The 20,399-nt window shown below is 35.2% G+C and overlaps 1 protein-coding gene across 7 annotated transcripts in view; it reads right to left on the bottom strand.

The window, feature by feature from the left end:
* Positions 1-3,393: 3,393 nt before the first annotated feature.
* LOC149563438 (uncharacterized) overlaps positions 3,394-20,399 on the bottom strand; it is a 123,384-nt gene continuing 106,378 nt past the window's right edge. For 5 of the 7 annotated variants that reach the window (XM_089826693.1, XM_089826692.1, XM_089826694.1 and 2 more), the window contains one exon: positions 3,394-5,293. In XM_089826693.1, the coding sequence (XP_089682819.1) occupies positions 3,908-5,293 (1,386 nt within the window). In that variant the 3' untranslated portion in view covers positions 3,394-3,907. Of the gene's footprint in view, positions 5,294-14,474; positions 15,006-20,399 lie in introns of those variants that run through there. The other 2 variants (XM_089826696.1, XM_089826698.1) reach the window with 2 other exon arrangements.

The following is a 20,399-nucleotide window of genomic DNA, read 5'->3' on the forward strand; positions in this document are numbered from 1 at the left end:
AGAGGTACCATAGACTAGTTCACCAATGCCCATTCATTTAAATCGTCTTTTCTATCATTATAAATTTAACCATGAATTAATTATCTTTAAAAAAAATTATTATAATCACAAATTAAGGCTTGCCCAAATTGCCAGTTTTAACATGTATTAAATGTGCCACTTTTTGTATGTTAAGTGGTAGTCAACCATCACAAATTGAAAGAATTTCTTGACATTATAGGCTCATCGTATGATAAAGAAAAAATGAAAAGAAAACATCGCCTTTGTAAGACAAAACAGCTGCTACTATAAATGCAACCATCCTTGACGCTAAAACAACTACTCCACACAGTTAGCATTGAACAAAGTATAATTTCTAGTTTCTTAAAGAAGAAAAAAATCGATTTTATGTTCACAAGGAGAGAGGAGCTAATTTTCTTGGGCAGAAATAACCTCAAACGTTTTTGGAAAGAACTCCAACCAAAGAGAAAGCAAACTAAAAATAATATTACTGCCACCCAATGGTTTGAATATGCTAAGAAACTTTATGAACAAGAGGGTGGAGTGGGACAGCCACCTTTGGTCAACGATGATACAAATCTTTTTACTGTGCAAAAGATAGAGACAAGGATTAAGAGGTTAGGTGGAGGTAAAGCAAAAGATCTTGGTGCGCTCCAAGCAGAATCTCTGAAGTGGGGTATGAAAACTCTTGTACCGCACATCACTGAAATTTTCAACAAAATATGCCAAGAAGGGTTTCCGAAAGATTGGACAATCAACCTTGCAATACCATTTTTTAAAAATGGTGATGTTAACAATCCCTCCAACTACAGAACTATAATGATCAATCCCCTCTTTGCTAAACTTTTTGGCAGCGTGATAGAAACTAGGAGCAGCAAATGGGCAGAAGAAAACCATAAACGTGCTAAAGGGCAAGCTAGTTTTAGGCCAAAGCACTCGACAGTGGATCACTATGTCACTTTGGGACACATTATTGAAAGAGTGGGAGAAAAAGGAAGAGGCTTTTTGTTACTTTGTTGACTTTAAAAAGGATTTTGACATTGTCCCAAGAGACAAGCTTTGGTTCAGGATGGAAGAATTGGGAATTCTTATGCATCTCAAAGTTGTTGTTCATAGGATGTACGAAGAGGTGAAAGTCAAAATCAGAACTTCAGATGGCATTTCAAAATGTTTTAGGAGCGATATCGGAGTCAAACAAGGTTGTCATTTATCTCCTACTGTGTTTAGTGTATATATTGACAAACTGAAAGATTGGTTAAACATGCAAAAAGGTGAAGGCATTCAGCTAGGTGAATTTGTTATAAAGCTACTCTTATATGTGGACGATTTCATTTTAATTGCCAAATCTGCTGGTGGTTTGCAAGATCATCTATCTTCTCTTGAGCATTTTTGCAAAATGGTGGGGATGCAGGTCAATATCAGCAAGAGTAAGGTTATGATTTTCTCTAATAATAAAAAATAGCATCAACATGAATTTTATTACAATGGAAGTGTTCTTGAAGAAGTTGCGGAGTATAAATACATTAGCATTGATTTCAACAAAAAACTAAGCTGGTTTAGCTGTGGGTATAAAAGGATATTAAGTGGGTGGAAGGCTTTTTATGCTCTTCAAAATAGGTGTCGTGAAGCAGAGTTGTGGGATTGAAAAACTATTCAAACCTTGTTCAGTCTTTTTGTGCTGCTAGTTGTTCTTTACGGGTGTAAATTATGGGCCAACAACACTACTATAGCACAATGGAAACAAATCGAAGGAATCTAAAAGCGCTTGATCACAAGCAAGTTTAAAATCAAAAGCATTGTTTCATACGATATCATGCTAAGTGAAATGGGGGCTGCTCCTATTGAGGCACTTCCTATGGTTCGCCTTCTAAGCTATTTAAAAAGAATCGAAAAAATGAAAAACGATAGATGGCCTGAAGTTGTCTTTAGTGACACACTATGTAAGCGAAAAAGGACATGGATGCAACAAAACATCAAATGTATGAGTAAATGGAATATTCAATTCAATACGTGCCCCACAAATAATAAAGAAATAAAGGTCTTTGTTATGGAGAAATTCTACAAGAGAAATTGGGGAAGCGAGATCGGGAGGAAGAAACTATATTATATAAATGAGTTCAACCCCACTTGTGATCAACTTCGAAAAGCATACATAGGAGCCAACATTTCTTGGAGGGCTAAAAATTTTATTGCTCAGCTGAGAACCAACTCTCACCAACTTCGGTGTGAGACCGGGCGTTGGAAGAGGCCAAAGGAGGCTTGGGAAGAGAGAATTTGCAAATTCTGCAATTCTGGGAAAGTGGAAACTGAACAGCACTTTATTTTAGAATGTGAGGCTTACAAGAGTAATAGAGATAAATTTGCGAATACTATATGTGACAGTTCTTGGCATAACTTATTCAATGAAGAGTACATTGAGCAATTGGGTGGACTCATCATCATCCTGCACAAGAAGCGAATAGTGCCACTTAAGTCTGCTTGAGTTGTCTTGCTGTCCCATAGGCTATTTTTAGCCTCGTGGACATTAAAATTTTATCTATCTATCTATCTATCTATCTTGCATGAAAAGGTTTCATTACACTATACAAAGAGTATAAGGTCTTTTTACAAAATACTATAGTTAATGGAATCACCTATTGTTTACTAAAGACTAATGTTTAATGAGTCTGTATGGACCAAAAATCATATCATTGAATGCTATTGAAAGAAACACACAAAAGAAAAGCAAGTTTAATTATAGGTATTTATAAAAAAGTTAAATCAATGGAACGTTAATTCACGTTAATAAGATGTGTAGTCATCAATAGAAATGCATTTATTGATTGAGTAAATCACTTTGCTTATTTTGATATTCGTGAAGCGTGATAATTGAACTTTTAGTTCAAGACCCCATGTAGAAGAGCAATTATACAGTCAAAACTTGGCACAAATTTCCTTGACCAAGCTGTGAATCTGCTTCTTTTCTTGGAGAGTATCATAAATGTGACTGCTTAGCCGTTATAGGCAACAACAAGACCTCAATTTAGCAAGAGATAAAATTCAGAAGATATTGCAGAATATTTTGTAGTGTATTCATGATACGAAACATGACATGTATTACAGCAAAACATGATTTCATTTTTGACCTTGACTTGTCAACAGGGCATCTATCTATTTCAGGGGTTAACTATTGCTAGGATGGACATATGGACATATCCTAGCAAGCTTTTCCAAAACATGCTAATTAACTTTAAGAACTGTTATGCAAATAGAATTGCTTGTGAGGATTGAGGGAAATTTTTTATTCGTGTTTTAATTCAGAATATGGCCTTCACAATTTTAATGTGAGAATGAAAGACAAGCTTCCCAGTTAATTGCTCTGGAATTAAAATCTAATGAAGAGCCATACAAACATATCCCAAATTTAACTCACATTTTTTTCAACACCAATGTTTTAATACACTTTGTAAATCACTGCAGTAGGTTCAGATTATTTACAGAGGGCACCAGAAAAGGGAACTGATGTTTTATGTACAGAATTACTCCTCAACCTTGTCTCTATGTCCGGAATTCTTGAATCTGCTCTTTTATATATACACATAATGATTTGGACTACTATATCTAGTTATAAAGGGACAAACAATAAATTTTAAAGAATGGAAGCTTAAATTTTTGTGGCAGGAAGTGTGTGAAAGGGGCGGAGGAGAGGGAAGGAAGGATTGAGAGAGAATGAGAGAGCAAACTCTCCATATAAAGATCTACTGTTTCATGCAACCCGTGCAGTATCACTACCAGCAAATGGAGTTTTGAGTTGAGAAGAACGAAAAATTGTCTTAGATATATTGCCATATGCTACCTAACCACAGATATTGTCTCTAGAATACATGTCGTGTGTATAACTAATTTACAGGGTCATTAAACTGAACCGTTACTTTCCTTTGGAATCTACACCGCTGCTGAAGAGTAGCAAGGAAGTATCTGCAGTAACATTATCACACAATGATTCACTCTCTTTCAGTGCAGATTTGACAGCTTGGTCTTTTGAGGGCAAAGGAAATGTAAGTGAAAGAGAGAGAGACGAACCATCTTCACTTGTTGTCGGACTGGGAGACTGTTCTTGAGTATAACTTTTATCATGCAACTGAACAAACAATGGCCGGATAGCTGGCTTTGGAGATGACAATTTTGCTCCTAAAGCAAGTTCCAGATCAGGTACATCAGGATCTGGTGGTTCCTGAGCATCTTCTACTGAGGGAATACATTGGTCATCAGAAGTCAGCTCCGGAGACTTCAATTTGGTGATTTGCTTGATATGCGACTGCTCCGAAGATTTTGTTGTCTTGTCAATCTGTTCAGCAACTATTGGTTCTGAGAAAAAGAACCGTTCAGTTGCCTGAGACTCCTTGGGAGACAATGGATTGTACTCTTTGGAGTCTTGACCAAACTGAGCTGAAGCAGACAAATCACTTACCTGCTGACTCTGACTGCAGTGATTTAATTCTGATGAGCTCCTGCCTCCAGAACTCCTGCAACTGGATTCTTCATCTTTGCATATGTCTTTAACATATATTTCACTGTAACTCTTCTTCAGTTTTCTGTGTACTTTGTCATCTATTAAACAGTCACTGGATCTCCCCCTAGGAGAGGCTGTATCCCTGCGACGACTACCTCCACATGCTTCTACTCCTGACAACATTTGTACATGTCGGTTCTGATCAAAATCAGGGGAACGCATCCGATAATGATGATCATAGTTATTTATCCGCACAGACGGAAAATTCGATCGGCTTGCATGTCGTGTTGGTGAATGAGAGAAATGATGCCTCCTGTCTTCTCTGCTGTCTCTACGTGGTCTGGGTTCATGGCTGTTGTGTTCTTCATGTCTCCTTGATGAAATTCTCCTATCCCTTTCTCTTTCGGTTGCTATTTCCCCATTTCTTTCTCTCTCTCTTTCATTCTCTCTTTCTCGTGGCTTCCATTCCTTGTGCCCTGAATCTTTGGTCCTGAAATTTGCATAATCCAGGTCTTTTCCTCTCTCTCTTCCTCTATCATTTTCATCATCTTTTGATTTGATTTTTTCCTTTTCACTATTTGTTTGTGAATGTGAGCTTACTTGAGCAATCCTTGAAGAATCTGATGAATTATCTTGTCTTTCCATGGAGCTCGAAGAAATAGCAGAATGACCAGAAGGAATACGCCCAACAGAAGAGTTAGCTCGCTCTCTCCAAGAAGAAATCTGTGACATGACAGATTGTCCAAATGGCTGAGGCACAACAGCCCTTCCATCATCAGTGCGTAAAGATTTTTGTTTCTCCTGCAATATTTGTTAACTTGGATGTCAAGTTACAAGTCAAAACTTAATAAAAGATTTTTTAAATTACAGTTAAAAATTAAAAATTAAAGAAAAAAATTGCCCATTTTACCAGTGTCCAGTTAAGTAAATGCAAAATAATACAAAAAAAATAGTAATTATTGTTCCTAACAACAGAGAAAATGTCACTATAACAAGTAACTTTTCGCAACCTTTTTAAGCATGAACTGCCAAAAAAAAACGGCAAATGACCAATTTACACAGAAATTAAAATTGTAAATGTTCTAACTGCAAACTACATTAAATATAGATCTACAATTTAAAATTAGTATATCTGGCTAGTTTTACCTTCCAGAAAATTTGCAGTCTGAAATCATTCAACAGTTAAGATTCACTAAAACTTAAAATAACTACTGCACATGATGATGTACCTTCAAATATTCATCTTTATAATTTACTTATGATTTGTAAAACTGAGGACACAAAATTCAATTTATAGATAATATTAAACAGACAATAGAGAACCATCAATCTCCTGTGTTTCAATAAATAATGCTGTTACCAGCTAGAGCCGATCCTCACTGTCAAAGTGCAACCACTATGCTGTTTTGCCTGGGTGGGGGAGGCAACGAAAGAACAATATCAAAAAACCAAGTTACAAAGGAGCCTGAAGACTACACTGAAAAAAGAAAAATTAGCCCTTGAATAATTTTGAATATCACAATGTTAGTCATGATGCAATATTCTAGTGTATTTATGATGCAAAGTACTTTTCAAACATTCAGAATCCATGAGATAAAATGAGTAAAACCGAAGAGGTCTATTTTGAAAATCTATAGAGGACTTTGAAAGACAGAAGATTAGATATAAAAATAGAGTGAACATAGAAATTGTTCCATAAAAGTTTATGAGAGATCGTATGATATTCATTCCAGTAAGCCTTTGAATCTAATTGTGATTGCAATAAAATGGAATTAAAAGGAAACAATATTTCATCCATCACACAGAAACAACGAAGGATAGAAAATGCTGCTGGATGAGATCGTCAATCAAGTGTCCACAATACCTTATTGGTTTTGTGAGATACCAATTCTAAGGCTAAGTTGGACCAGACAAGGCAGAGGTATCTATTGGTGTCACATGGCAGACCCCTATCCTGATCTTATTCAAAATGATATTTATCAAACAGACCTCCCCTCAAAAGGTAACCATGTATTCATCCTGCATATGTGATGTTCCAATATTTTAGTTGTAGAGAAGACTACTCCATTGATCAGTTTTTGCCTGCAACTGCATTTGGAGCATGCATGTCTATTATTATGTTTCCTACAAGTGAGCTTTGTCCTATTTTCTTAATCGTTAAACACGATATGATAGTTACTATTGGAATGTGAATCATTTAAACACCCTCTTTGAATAGATGACCAACTTAGGTGAGTATTCTAAGTCTACCATAAGTAAAATGAATTACTGTGAATAAGGCAGGTGGAAAAGCAATTAGGTCAAATAAAACCATTCAAACCCACAACCCCCCTTAACTGAAACATAGGAAAGAATATATAAATATTAAAGATGCAATGATGCAATGATGCAATGATGATAGGTTCCAACTAGAATTCATGTTAGATACCCATGTATAAGTGATCTCACAAATAGAGCAAATAAATAGGCGAAGGAGAAAATGATGTAAGGAAGGCAAAATAAGGCCTCCTAAGGGCTACATCCAACAATAATTAAGTCCTTTTGCACTAATGATGAGTGCTCAAAATAGAAAACAATTCATTGGCTATAAATAACATTCTTCCCCTTGGAAAGAAACGGATCTAATGGTGTATGTCAATATAATCCAACTTAAATAAAAGAAATGAAAGAAGTTTCAAGATAAGTCTCTGAAAGTCACTCAAATGTCCACATCTCAGAATTAAGCTAAGTTTCACAACTACCTCCCCCCCCCCCCCCCGAACCCAATTCGAAGTTCGGGTCCAGTTCGAACTTGGTTCAACCAGGGTTCCAATTTTTGCCTGCTGATTCAATCTAGTTCGAACCCGGGTGAACCAAGCTAAAGAAATTGAACCAAGTTTGGACCCTGTGCGAACCACATGCTTTCTAATAAGCCCCAAGGACAGCAAAATAGTGCATTTTTTGAAAAATTTATTAAGTTATTGGCATCCACAACCCTAAAAGGTTGTTACGAAATCCTTTTGGTGGCCTCTGATTGTCATATTTTGTGGCCTCTCATTGTCATTTTTTGAAGAATTTGATGCCAACAACATTGTTGCTGCTGCTGATCCCATTGGTCTTAGCTCTATTGCTGAGTCAACAAATGTCAAAGAAGATGAATATGAAGAAGAAGATAAAGATTGAAGAAGTTAGAATATTAATAGATTTTTATTCCATTAGTTGAACAATGATACGTGAACTTGATGCTACAATTTATTTTAAACGTTTTGAATCTTTGATGTTAAACTATATGATGGTATGAGCACTATATGATGGTAAGATTACTATGATTACAAGTTTATGGTGTTTTTGTTATTTAAATATGTTTATGCTACTATGCTACATTCTAATTCTAACTCATACTTCATAAATATGTATACATACATATATTTTTTATAATTTTTATATGTTTTGTACTAACGAACCCGAACCCCTTTCCAAATTTTGACGAACTTGCAAACCGTTCTCGAACTTCGAACTTGGAACCGAACCCGAACCGGTAACTTAGGAATTAAGTAATGTCAATCCAAAATTCCATAATGTACAAGCTCCAAAGATAGATGATGGGATAACAACTGACCCATGCCATCAAAGAGAAAATGGGTGTCATCAAATAAACCCTCCAAATCTACAACGTGGGACTTCACAAATGGAGTTGACATACCTAATTGATAAGATCCCATGTAGTTGTGTTTGGAAGATATACATTTTGTTGCACTAGCTCAATAAGACCTATAGAAGTAGCAGTATTGGTTTAATCAATATCAACAATAGATAAAGATGTGATCTCAATAGGAGAAGAAGCAAGAAGAGAAGTCTCTATGTGATTTGGATGTTCAAGACTTGCAATATATTTAAGCTCCTCTAAAGTATCAACATCAAAGGATCTATTATTGACATCATGAAGGGGAATGAGGGAATCTAAAATTGGATCTAGGAATAAAGAGAGAAGGTTTTTCAAAAATCTCTTAAATCTGTCCAAAGTGTGACTACACAATCAATGGTGATACCCTATGCATAACATCATGATCCACACTTAAAAAAATCAATGTACCACATGATCAATATTATTTCTTCATACTACTTTTCTTTCAAGTATTTGGTTGACGTATGAATCCATAAAGATATAGTGAAAGCTTAAGCCCCTTGATATGTGACAGAATGTTGTTTTCAATGTTTTGCAATGACTTAAATTATTCTAGTGATACCACAAAAGATAAACATGTCATTTTGCAGAGACTTGTAATTATTTAAGCATGAATTTGCAATTGCCTCCTCAAACGATCAAATTCACCTGCAATGGATAAATCCCAAGTAGTTGTCACATTTATACTTGTGGTTTGCTAAGTCATTCTCAATTCCAAGCAGTGCCACCATGCATTCAGCTAAACAATTTAAGAAGTAAATATAATAAACTTAATGAAGATGCTTAAATTTCACCCATGTATAGTAATTATTCCAGAGGTTTGTCAGAACGTCATTTTACCTGTGGATGCACTTCTGGGTGGCATCCACAGGGCACCCGGCTCTACATCAGCGCCCCCAAGCATCTGCTTCTGCCTCCATGGATCCAGATTCCTGTGGATGCACTTCCGCGTTGCACCCACAGGGCACTTGGGTGCATCCATGGGCATCTAGGAGCCCAACATCTAAAAAGAGGTTTTTTCAAAAAAATATTCACTTAAAAGCACATTAAAACATATGCTTTTTACATTTTTTTTCTTTTTTTCCCCTCCTAAACCCTAAAACATCCCTAAAAGAGGCCCTTTCATTATTTTGCATCTCATTTAATTTGCAGCTAGGTTCTCTTCTTATTTGGTCTCCATTTTGAGATTTTGAAGGGAAGATTATTTTTAAAGAGGATTGTTTGTGGGGTGTGAGATAGCTTCCACAAAGGAGTTCTAAACATCTAAGGTAAGTATTTGATACATTCTTGAGTCCTTCAATGATTTTGTTTTAGATTTTGATGAATTTTTTCAAGCTTGGAAACAAATCTAGCTATCGATTTTAGTAGTTCTGTCATTTTTTGGCACTTGTATGTTTGATATTCATAGTTTTTTTTTCTAATTTAAAGTTATAATTTCTTATTATAGCAAGAAATTAGATTGTATGTGCAAGAATAGCCACCACCAGTAGTCAAAGTTCAGTGGGAGGGTAAGGAGCCAATAGTTTCAAAATTGATGTAGGATCTCCTTTGTGGAGACATACCACAAGATATCACAGGTTTTAGGTGGCCCATATCTTTGGAAGTGTAATTATTGTCAAACAAAGGCAAACCATTCAATAGCTCATATTCCCAGGTCAAATTCCATTTTATGGGCTCCATTGACCATAGAATGGAATGTGCAAAAGCAGAGATGGGAAAAGGGATGTCTAATGCACAAATAGTGTCATATGTAAAAGAACAATAAGCTGTTGATAATTAGGTTAATAAATCAAAAGAAAGTTTTTATCAACCTCCATCCGGAAAGAAAACAATGCAATTACCGAATGAACCGATTGTATCCTCCAAATTGTTAAGTTTTTCAAACCAGATTATATAATGCAAGGGGCTGAAATAACCAACACAAAAGAGCAGTGAGCACACAAACTTATCTTGGAAAAACCCTCCTCCTTGATGGAAATACCCAGTCACACCCAAAAAATATTCCTTTATTGTATACTCAAAAGTTCAAAACAATTACAATAATCTGATGCTTATGATTGAATAAGCTTAGGTCATAAAAAATATAAGCATGCACACAAGCATCTCCCAATAAGCCTAAAAGTCATCCAAGTAGCTCCCGATGACAATCAATCAATCAGAAAGACAACGCTCTTTTCACAATAACATCACATAATCTAGCATCCTGTCCTCAAATAAAATCATAAAGAGGAAGAACAAGCTGCCCAATAATAATTTTCCCAAAATCACATATCATGAAAATATCTCTAAAAAAAGTCATCGAAGAAGCAACCGCATATAAACAACACATGAAGAAAAATTGCAAGAAAATGAACCATCAACTCATACTCAAACCACTGAGTTCTCGTCTTAAACAGGCAACAATAGCAATAAAAAAAAAGTGACGAAGTAATAACCGAGGTCATGAGAAGACAAAATGGCACCGAGGTCATAAGAAGACCAAATGGCACCAACTTACGATACCTAGTAAAATTGAAAAGACAACAAGGCAAAAAGCAACGACTAGGATTATGAAGCCACAATCGACATGGTCACTTGCCCATAGGACCTTCAAAAGCACACATAGCTTGCCATCTAAAATAACATAATTTTAGAACAGAACATGAAGGTCTTTGAAGAAGTTAGGAGAAGCCTCATAAATTAGCACGAACAAAATTGATTGGCTTAAAGACAATTAACATAAGTATGAATAAATAATATCACAACTATTAGCACTTCAACACAAGCATCCATTCTTACAAGGACCTGTACCAGAAGAGGAAGAAGAACTAGAAAATACCACCCGCAAAAGAGGTCCATCGGATATCGCATTTTAACATAGGGGCAAGAGAGCTTGTTCATCAAGTCATTGCACATTGCCTATATGCCAACGATTTCCTTTTCAACTTGGTGAGATCTCCATATTGGAAGGAAATAGTGGATGCCATCAACAAAGCACCAATTGATTACACAAGTCTCAGGTATGAAAAGGTGTGTATCAATTTATTGCAACAAGAGAAAACTTGTGTACAAAGAGCAATTCAACCAACTAGAAACTCTTGGAAACTTTGGGTGTGTCTATTGTTTTTGATGGATGGAAAGATAAAAATTGATTAATGTATTGCACTGTCACCCAAAGGGGCAATGTCTTTGAGGGCAGTTGATTGTGAAGAGGAAGTGAAAGATTCACATTTCATTTCCAAAATTTTCATCGAGACCATAGAGATGGTGGGTAGTGAGAATGTAGTCCAGGTGATTACAGACAATGCCAAAGATTGTAGGGTGCGGGTGCTTTGGTTGAGGGCCGATATGACCATATTTTTTGGACACCATGCCCATACACTTTCTAAACTTGGTCACTAGCACTCAAATAGATTGGGTGAAGCAAATTTACCAAGAAGGGGAGGAGATACAAATGTTTATGACAAAACATCACATGTCACAATCGATATTCAGTTGTTGAAGGTAAATTGTAATTACTAAATTTAATTTAAATAAATTTTATGTCATGTTCAATTATCAAATTGTTTACACTTTGCTTAATATTTATTAGCATATTGTTATTAACTTACTTAGGTGGTTGAACCTGAATTGCATCTCATACTACTGTTATGAGACTTGTCAAGGTGTAAGGGGCTTTAAGCCAAATGGTTAATTCTAGCCAGTGGAGCATATAGCACGCTTCAAACTCAAAGAGGGCATAAAAGGTCAAGACATTGATCTCGGATGACAATTGGTAGGCTCGTCTGTGATTTGTATTAGATTTCATAGACCCTATCATGACTATGCTCCACTTTGCTAATACAAATCAATCTTGTTTGGGGGATGTCTATGATGGCATGGACACAATGGTAGAGAAGGTATAACTTTCATACAGACACATGAGAATGACTCAACAATGTGAGGCCTAATGCAATCAGTTGGAAACAATCATTCATCGTCATTGGGAAAATATGACTACCCATTACACCTCCTTACATATGTCTTTACATATGTCTTATCTCCAAGTTACTATAGCGAGGAAGTACTTGCTATATGTAATAGAATAGCACCATATGCGGATGAAGAAGTTGTTAGTGGGTATTGGAAAGCTTTTGCAGAACACTTCGAAAATGATGACATGCACAAAAAGTTAGGATAGAATTTGGCTTATTTTATTTGGGAGCAAAACTTAGTCCAATTGCAATAAAGGACCAAAGTGACATGGGAGCAATCACATGCTGGCATCTCTATGGACAACCATTTAAGCATCTACAAACTCTAGCAATCAAGATCCTCTCCCAAGTAATTTTTTGCTTGTTTAACACATGTATTTGGCAGTTGTTTTAATTGCTTTTCATTTTTGTGTTTTACTTTAATTTTGCGAACATCATCCAGGTTGCAAGTTCTTCTACCGCTGAACAAAATTAGAGTGTACATATTCTTTATCCACTCAGTGAAGCGTAATCAATTGGACTCAAATAAAGCTGAAGATGTGGCTTACATTCATACCAACTTGCGTCTTTTGTCACGTAAGGAGGATCACTACAAGGAGCAGCCAAGCTTTGGGATATAGAATCTGAGTGTGTGAACTTGGATGCAAAGATTCGAGATCCTACTACAACCACAGGTGATGATGCTAACAACATCATGATACATGGTGCATCTAGAACAAGTGAAATTGTTTTCAATTCAAATGATCTTGAAATTGCAACAGTTGGAGGAGTTGGAGATAATGAGGATTTTTTTTGCGAATCTATATGATTCTGAATCAAATTGATGAACATTGAATCATTGCGATGATTTTCTAATTTGCATTGGAATCGAGAACATAGACATATACGATATGGCTTATTGAATATTCAATTATTAGTTATTTGAATTTCAATTTATAATTGTGAACTATATTGGTGAAGTATCATACTATCAAATAATTTAATTTTGTACCTTTCTTGCATATATATATCCCCAAAAAAAGCTTCACACATCCACAGACCCTATTCTTGCATCTGCATCCATATCCGCACCCAAATCGGCAACTAAGGATAAATCCAATGAAATTGAATCTCATTTATTATAACTGTTGTTTCCTGAGTCAATTTCAATTCCAAGTAACGCCACTACACAATCACCTAATCATTTTAGAAAGTAAATATAATAAACTTAATATAGATGCTTGGATTTCACACATGTACATTAATATTGCAATTTGTTGTGGACCTCACTCTTGAGTTCTATAGTATTCCATAATGAATCTTTTCAGAACATGTTGAAGCTCATGACAGACCATCGAATGACCCATTAAAATTTGGACACCATTGATGTATCTACTTTTATTTATTTTAATATTTAATAAATAATGCTGAATCATGGTACTCTTTTTCACATGATAAATGGCAATAAATTTTTTCATATTTGAAAACAGCTAAGAAATTCCAAATTTTGCTCAAATTGTTTACAATATGGCTGATATTAAAACGTCAGACAATGCAAAAGATGACACTGCAATTCTACAAACAAAGACTTGATCAATGGTACAATTTGACCTCACAACAGGGCTGAAGACATTATGATTCACCATTTTGATGTAAAATCTCATTGACGCTACAATTCTACAAGCGAAGACTTGATCAATGGTACAATTTAACCTCACGACAGGGTTGAAGACATTCTGATTCACCATGTCTGATGTAAAATCTCTACCTTATGTTTATACTGCTAATCTGTAATGTCCCTTTTTTGGGGACATTAGAAAATTACACGTCCAAGTGATAAGACAATTAAAAGTGACTTTGGAGTTCAATTAAAACTATTTAAAAAGTCTCTTTTAACTAAAGAAGGGGAAAAGGTGACAAATGAGATAAGATGAAAGACGAAATAGGAATCTGAAGAGTCACAGTTGAGCTTTAAAAGAGGGAGTCTCATTCTTTCACAGCCATGCTTGGATTATTGCTTCGTTTTGGAGAACTCAAGTTTCTCTTGGAGAAACATTGGGAGAGTTTACATCTTCCATTTCAGACCTGAGGACGCAAACATTCAGGCCATTGTTGTCGGATTGGACGTAGCCCCAGTTCATCACTACAGTGGATTCCAGACAGAGTTCACGCTGGGTTTTACAAGTTCTTCTAATATGTTTCCAATCTGGCCATTATTGTTGTGTTTATGATTGGATTTTGATATCTAGTTATCATATTGCTGATGTATAATGCAATAACACTGGAGGTATTTTAATGAGCATTTATCGATTTATTTGCTGGATTATATTACTGGTTTGGTTTGCATGAGTTATCTATTGGTGCTGAAATCTGTTTGTGAGAAAAATTAGTAGAATATCCATTTCGGATATTACATAATCATTTAGAATTATTCTGCTTTTACAAGCATCAAAATGAAACCAATGCAATCTCTTGTGAGCACAACCATGCGACTTATATCAGTCACTTTTAAACAACCACATTAGAAACTACCCATGGAAAACCAAGGGTCACAACTTACAATTGTATATCAGATGTCCCCTTGGGATTTGAACTTGGATCTCCACAATAGAAACTCAATTCTAAAAACCAATTAAGCTCAACCCCTTGGACCATACATACCACTTTGTACGAAATACAGCTTCTGTTACACGTATCTTTCACTGTCATAAAATTGCAAATTCTTTTGCTACTTTTTGTAATAATTTTTCAAATTTGAATTTCTAGATATTATTTTATCAGCCATGCTCCCAGTAATATTTTGGCAGATATTTCATCAAGTTTGATATCCACATAATGCATCCTATGTGCCCGCATCATGCAGTCTCCATGGTGTACTTCAAAGACACGTGACTTGCCAAAGTTCAGCAGATCCCATCTAAAGAAAAAAAGTACTTGATTAATTTAATTAAATGTAGTTATGAATGGCAAAAGAGATCAAATACAGGTAAATTAATCAAAAAGTACATTTTAAGTTTAATAGTGTTTTTTGTGTGTTTGCAGAACATTTAAAACCCAAGGAGGCATAGCTACAGCTTGGTCAATGTCCATAGCAAGGTCTACACAACAAGTACTCACACCAAGCTGCAGGAAAGCATATTCAAGATTTGCTCACTTCCAAAAATTACTTTCATGCTAGTACGTTGAGTTTTTGAAATATGCTCTGCACAATTCTACATATGGTTCTCTGAATTTTGGAAACAAAGATGATTCACATGTTATCTGAGAACCTGCAAGAATATATCTCCTAAGAGAAGAATTTCAAAAACTAATAGCACCACTGGTAAGCTTCCAAAAGTAAACAGATTTCCCAAAAAATGTGCAATGGACAAGGCTTGTAAAATCGCTAGCAATGGAGCTGACATCAGCAAAAAAATTCTTTGGCATCTTGGGAACTCCAAAGCATATTTATAAAACGAAAAATATTCTACTGAGGAAAATAACTCCAAGGGATTTCAAAAAGCATCAAGCAGCACAGAATTTATTCCTCCCAATAGTGATTGGGAGATGGGAAAAAATTTTAATATGTCCAATCAAATTCCATTAATTGAATAGTAACTGAAAGGTTAAGTTGTCAATTTGGGAGCAGATGTGAGAATTTTTCATGAAGGGGGAGCTGCATGCGTTTATTTATATATATGCAAACAAATGCAAGAAATGTATTTATTAAAAATACACACACACACACATACGTACGTACATGTTTTTTTCTCCCTTTTTTTATGGCCACTTAGCTTGTAGAATTAGCACTCCTAAATTCCTATTGCATTACAATTTACAATTTCTGTTTTTTTTATAAAAAAATTGTTGGTTGTCTCTCTAGATTGCGAGCTCTTCTACTGCTGAGCGGAATTGGAAAACATACTCCTTTATCCACTCAGTGGAGCGTAACCGGCTGGGTTCCAAGAAAGCGGAGGATTGGTATTTATTCACAACAACTGGTGCCTCATGTCACAAGGATCCAAAATAGAACGGGCCAAAAAGTTGTGGGATGTATTACTCGAGTCTGCTGACTTGGATATGACCGTCCAAAATCTAGCTAGAATTGCCTTGCTAGATGTTGAGGAGGACGAGGAGGATGTGACAGCATCTAGGGTTAGTGTTGCCGGTTTGGGTTCCAATGACAAGGATCTAGATGTAGTTGCAGTTGGGAATGAAGCCATTGATCCCTCATTTTTTGATGACCCATTTGACCCTTGAAGGGCATTTGCATCTTTGATACTATAGTCTATGATCATTGATAAACTATTAAACATTTGTCATTTATCATTATGTTTCAAACTTTAGTATCTGTCAATCTAAAGAACTAGTCTATGTTTCGAAATTTCATTTTGCTATTTAGTGATCCAATGTATGATTTTTTTTACAATCATGAACATAGATTAATGAGCAAGTATTTAATGTTTATCTTTCACATTTCATATTGATCAATGCTCAAGTAACATATTCATGCTATGAAATGACTTAGTAAGTTAGTTTTACAATTATGCATGTTTCTCTTTTGTATTTTATATATATATATATATATATATATATATATATGCAATGATATATGTATATGTATATGCATATATATACACACGTTCAGGAAACCCAACCACGAACCCAAATGGGAAAAATAAATTGCCCGAACCCACGAACTTGAACTCAAACCCTACTCCATCCCTAAACCCGAATCAGCAACTTAAGAAAAACACATTTAAAATCAGAGATTTGATATTTATTTCTCTTTCCTCACAAATATTTGATTCATATGTTTACCTTTTAGTTGTACGTGAAAATCAATGTATTTTTCTATTTTCTCTCTCTTGACATTCCCGTAAATAGAATTTTCACATTTAGGAAAAAGCTTAAATCTTTTAATACATATTTGAAATATCACATTGCTAGTATGGGTGAATATGTTTTCACCTAGTGAAAATAATTAATCCATATTTCCTGTGGAGTGAATTTCACCAAAAACATTGTGAAAATACTTCACAATTTAGTAGCAATACTTTGCATATTATTGAGCTTAGAGAAAACCACAATTATTTATTTCTTACCCAATACCATACTTCACGAGAAATGCTACCTTTAATCCCTTATACTTCTGTAAGTGGATATAATTTTCCATTTTCTGAAAATGAGACCTTTGTTTTACTCTATATCTTAGCCTTTCATTGTACATTCTCTACAAAGTCACATCCACACGATACTTTCATATAATGTCTTCTCTAAACATTATAAATAATCCATTATGCCCCCAATAAATGTAGCTATGTCCCCTAAATTCAAAAGATTGAAGATCAACTCTCCTGTGACTGCTATTCATCCCAATTTGACTCAGAAGTACTAAGGATATGAAAAACTCTACTAAATATATGATAAAGGGCTCATCACTTTTCTTTGCATGTTTAGCACGAGCTTCAAAGTCTCTCTTCAAAGCATCTTCAATCACTGCATGTTGCTCTATTTACATGTTGTCTCTAGTATATACTCATTTCATTCCTTACGGATGATTATAGTACAAACCTCTTGAGACTACTTTCATGCTCTATGACAAACGATACTCAAAAAGATTTCAATAGATCCAATTTGAGAACTTCACGCCACTATCACAAATCTACATGCAAACCCAAAATCTTGGCCCCCGTATAGCCGAATCTTCTATAAAACGGAAAGCAGAGATGAGTGAATGCTTGAGACTCATGCTATGATTGTATCGATTTTACCAACGTCTTTCTGCTATAACTGTAGTGCTATTACATTTTGTATCAATGCTTTAAGTAAATTCGGGAATTGCATTCCACATAAATCCATAAGATTCTACCAGTGCCCTTGCAACTCGTCTGCCAACCTAAATTTGCAGTTAAGGAGCTCGTAATTTCTCGAACTTTGAAAAGGGCCCTTCATAAACAATCATACTTTTGATGTTGTATGAACAAGCTAGATCCCTTTTGAATCAATTGACATACTAACATGTAGAGACCTGCAAGCATGAAGACTTTTATGTGTATTAGTGGCAACAGGGTTCATACCAGTTATGAATTACAATACGGATACTTAACAATCTTGGCAGCATATAGTCACTAAATCCATTTGTGTACTCAAGAATAGGCCCATGTCTTAAATCTGGACATTTCTTCAAAACCATTGAAAAGGCCTTTTGCATATGTTAGATTTGTCAACCTTGCATTTTCAATCATGCTAGTAGCATCGTCCATCTGTATTGTTCATGGTGCCACACTCTCTGTCTCAGATGTTGAGGTATTTGCTTACACTTCATCCACCTTTCAATTGCAGCCATTTCCATATTGTGCAATCATACTTCCCCAAAGCAGTTTCTCGGTGTCACATATAAGTATATAAACCAACAACTGTAGCATATATTAAAAATCCTCTTCTATTGATGTTTTTGATGGGCATCCATATCTCTGTTTCGATATTCTGTCATTCTCTCATATTTAATGATACCTACCAATATGAATGAACTCATCAATATCCCAAAATTTATAGCATTGTTATTTCTGGAACTACCAACATTTAGATGTGCTAACAAATGTGCCTCCACTTTACCAATAATGCATTTCAAAACATAATCGGATTATGGATTTCGAAGAACTTGGCACTATGAAAGAAGGCATAAAGTGTAATGTCCCCACTTTAACAGCTAAATTAATTTCTTATAAAGTCATTAAATAAATTAAAAATTAAAAGGTGACTTTATATTTAATTAATTTAATTAATTATTGTATTACAAGGGAGAAGCTTCTAGAGTGTGTATTAATTATTGGAAAGGGGGAAGCCTCTAGTAATTCAATTTTCTAGAAGCACAATTAATTATTGTATTGCAAGGGAGGAGTTTCTAGAGAGTGCATTAATTATTGGAAGGGGGAAGCTTCTAGGACTTGCAATTAATTAATGTTTTAGTTTCTTCTTGAAGGGTGAAGGAAAAGGATAAATAGGGGTGAGAGTCTCATTGTTTGGCATGGGATTTTGTGAATGACATTTGATAAGAACTTGGATGTGTGACTCACATATCTTTTCTTGGCATTAGAGGACGTTCATCCTCTCTTGTAACATTCTAGACGTCATTCCCTTGGGGTTTGGCCTTTGGAATACATTGTTTTGTACTTGATTTTATCATTTTGAGAACTAATATAATTTCAGCATCGGTTCAATCTTCAGTTTGCATAAAAATTCTATTTCAACAATTGGTTCAGTTTTTGGGCATTTCCAAGGTGCCCATTATATAAAGTAATACCAATAGAGCATTCTCATAGTCATTTTCAGATGGTCACTATAACAGTCACACAGGAGTGTGCCATGAACCCAAGCAAACCCAAGGAAAATAAAATAATTGGTGGAGTTGACCCTTCCAATAGTGATGATGCCCATAGACTCATTCCATCTTCATAAGGTGCTCTCTTATGAAAAGATGATGCCTCACTGAGACTGTCTCTGGGACACCGGATTTATAATGACATCATTTCATTTAGGGAACCTCTCAATGCAACATGTTGTTAAGAGACCACCAAATAAAGATTCCTCATTCACCCACATAATATTTTTGTTTATATATTCCTATATGTCGAGAGAGAGAATATTTTGACCAAAGAACATCATCATACTCTGAGCACGATAGAGAGGTTAGATCAAAACGATCTCCAATTTGTATGAAAAACATGCTTGCATTTCCCCATTTTCTACAGCCAGACTAAACTATGTGGATGCCTGATAATAAATCCATGACGATGTCATTGAACCCACTGACTTTGAACTTTTAAACTTGATGAACCTTATGAACCATGTGAACCCTTTGAACTTGAACTATTTCATCTAAGGTCCAATAATTCCTTCAAATCCCACCTTTTATGAAAAGGTCAATCTTTACAAAATATTACACACAAAATCATGCAAATTTCACCTTAATCCATCACTAACAAGGTAAGGGGGTGGTTTGACAAGTTTAAATTGGGGGTGCCATAGGCAGGTTAACAGATACTTCGCCATTGATCAAGATGTCTGATAAATCTTCAAATGCCATATCATATATGTCTCTGTTCACGATTCCAACACAAATCGGAAAATCATGACAATTACAAAATCATATTTTAGTTCATGATTCATCTAATGGATGTTATGAGAATATAGTTGTAATATTCATGAAAACGGATAACTTGCAATTTTAAAATTTCTATAAAAGTTCCTTTTTTCCAAGAAAAAAAATTCAATAGTTCCATAGCACTTTTAAGCCTCTCAAATATCAATGGGAAAATCCAGAGCCATA

Source organism: Cupressus sempervirens, chromosome 4 (assembly GCF_028749045.1).
Source record: "Cupressus sempervirens isolate cs-2001-9-10 chromosome 4, ASM2874904v1, whole genome shotgun sequence".
Taxonomy (NCBI): domain Eukaryota; kingdom Viridiplantae; phylum Streptophyta; class Pinopsida; order Cupressales; family Cupressaceae; genus Cupressus; species Cupressus sempervirens.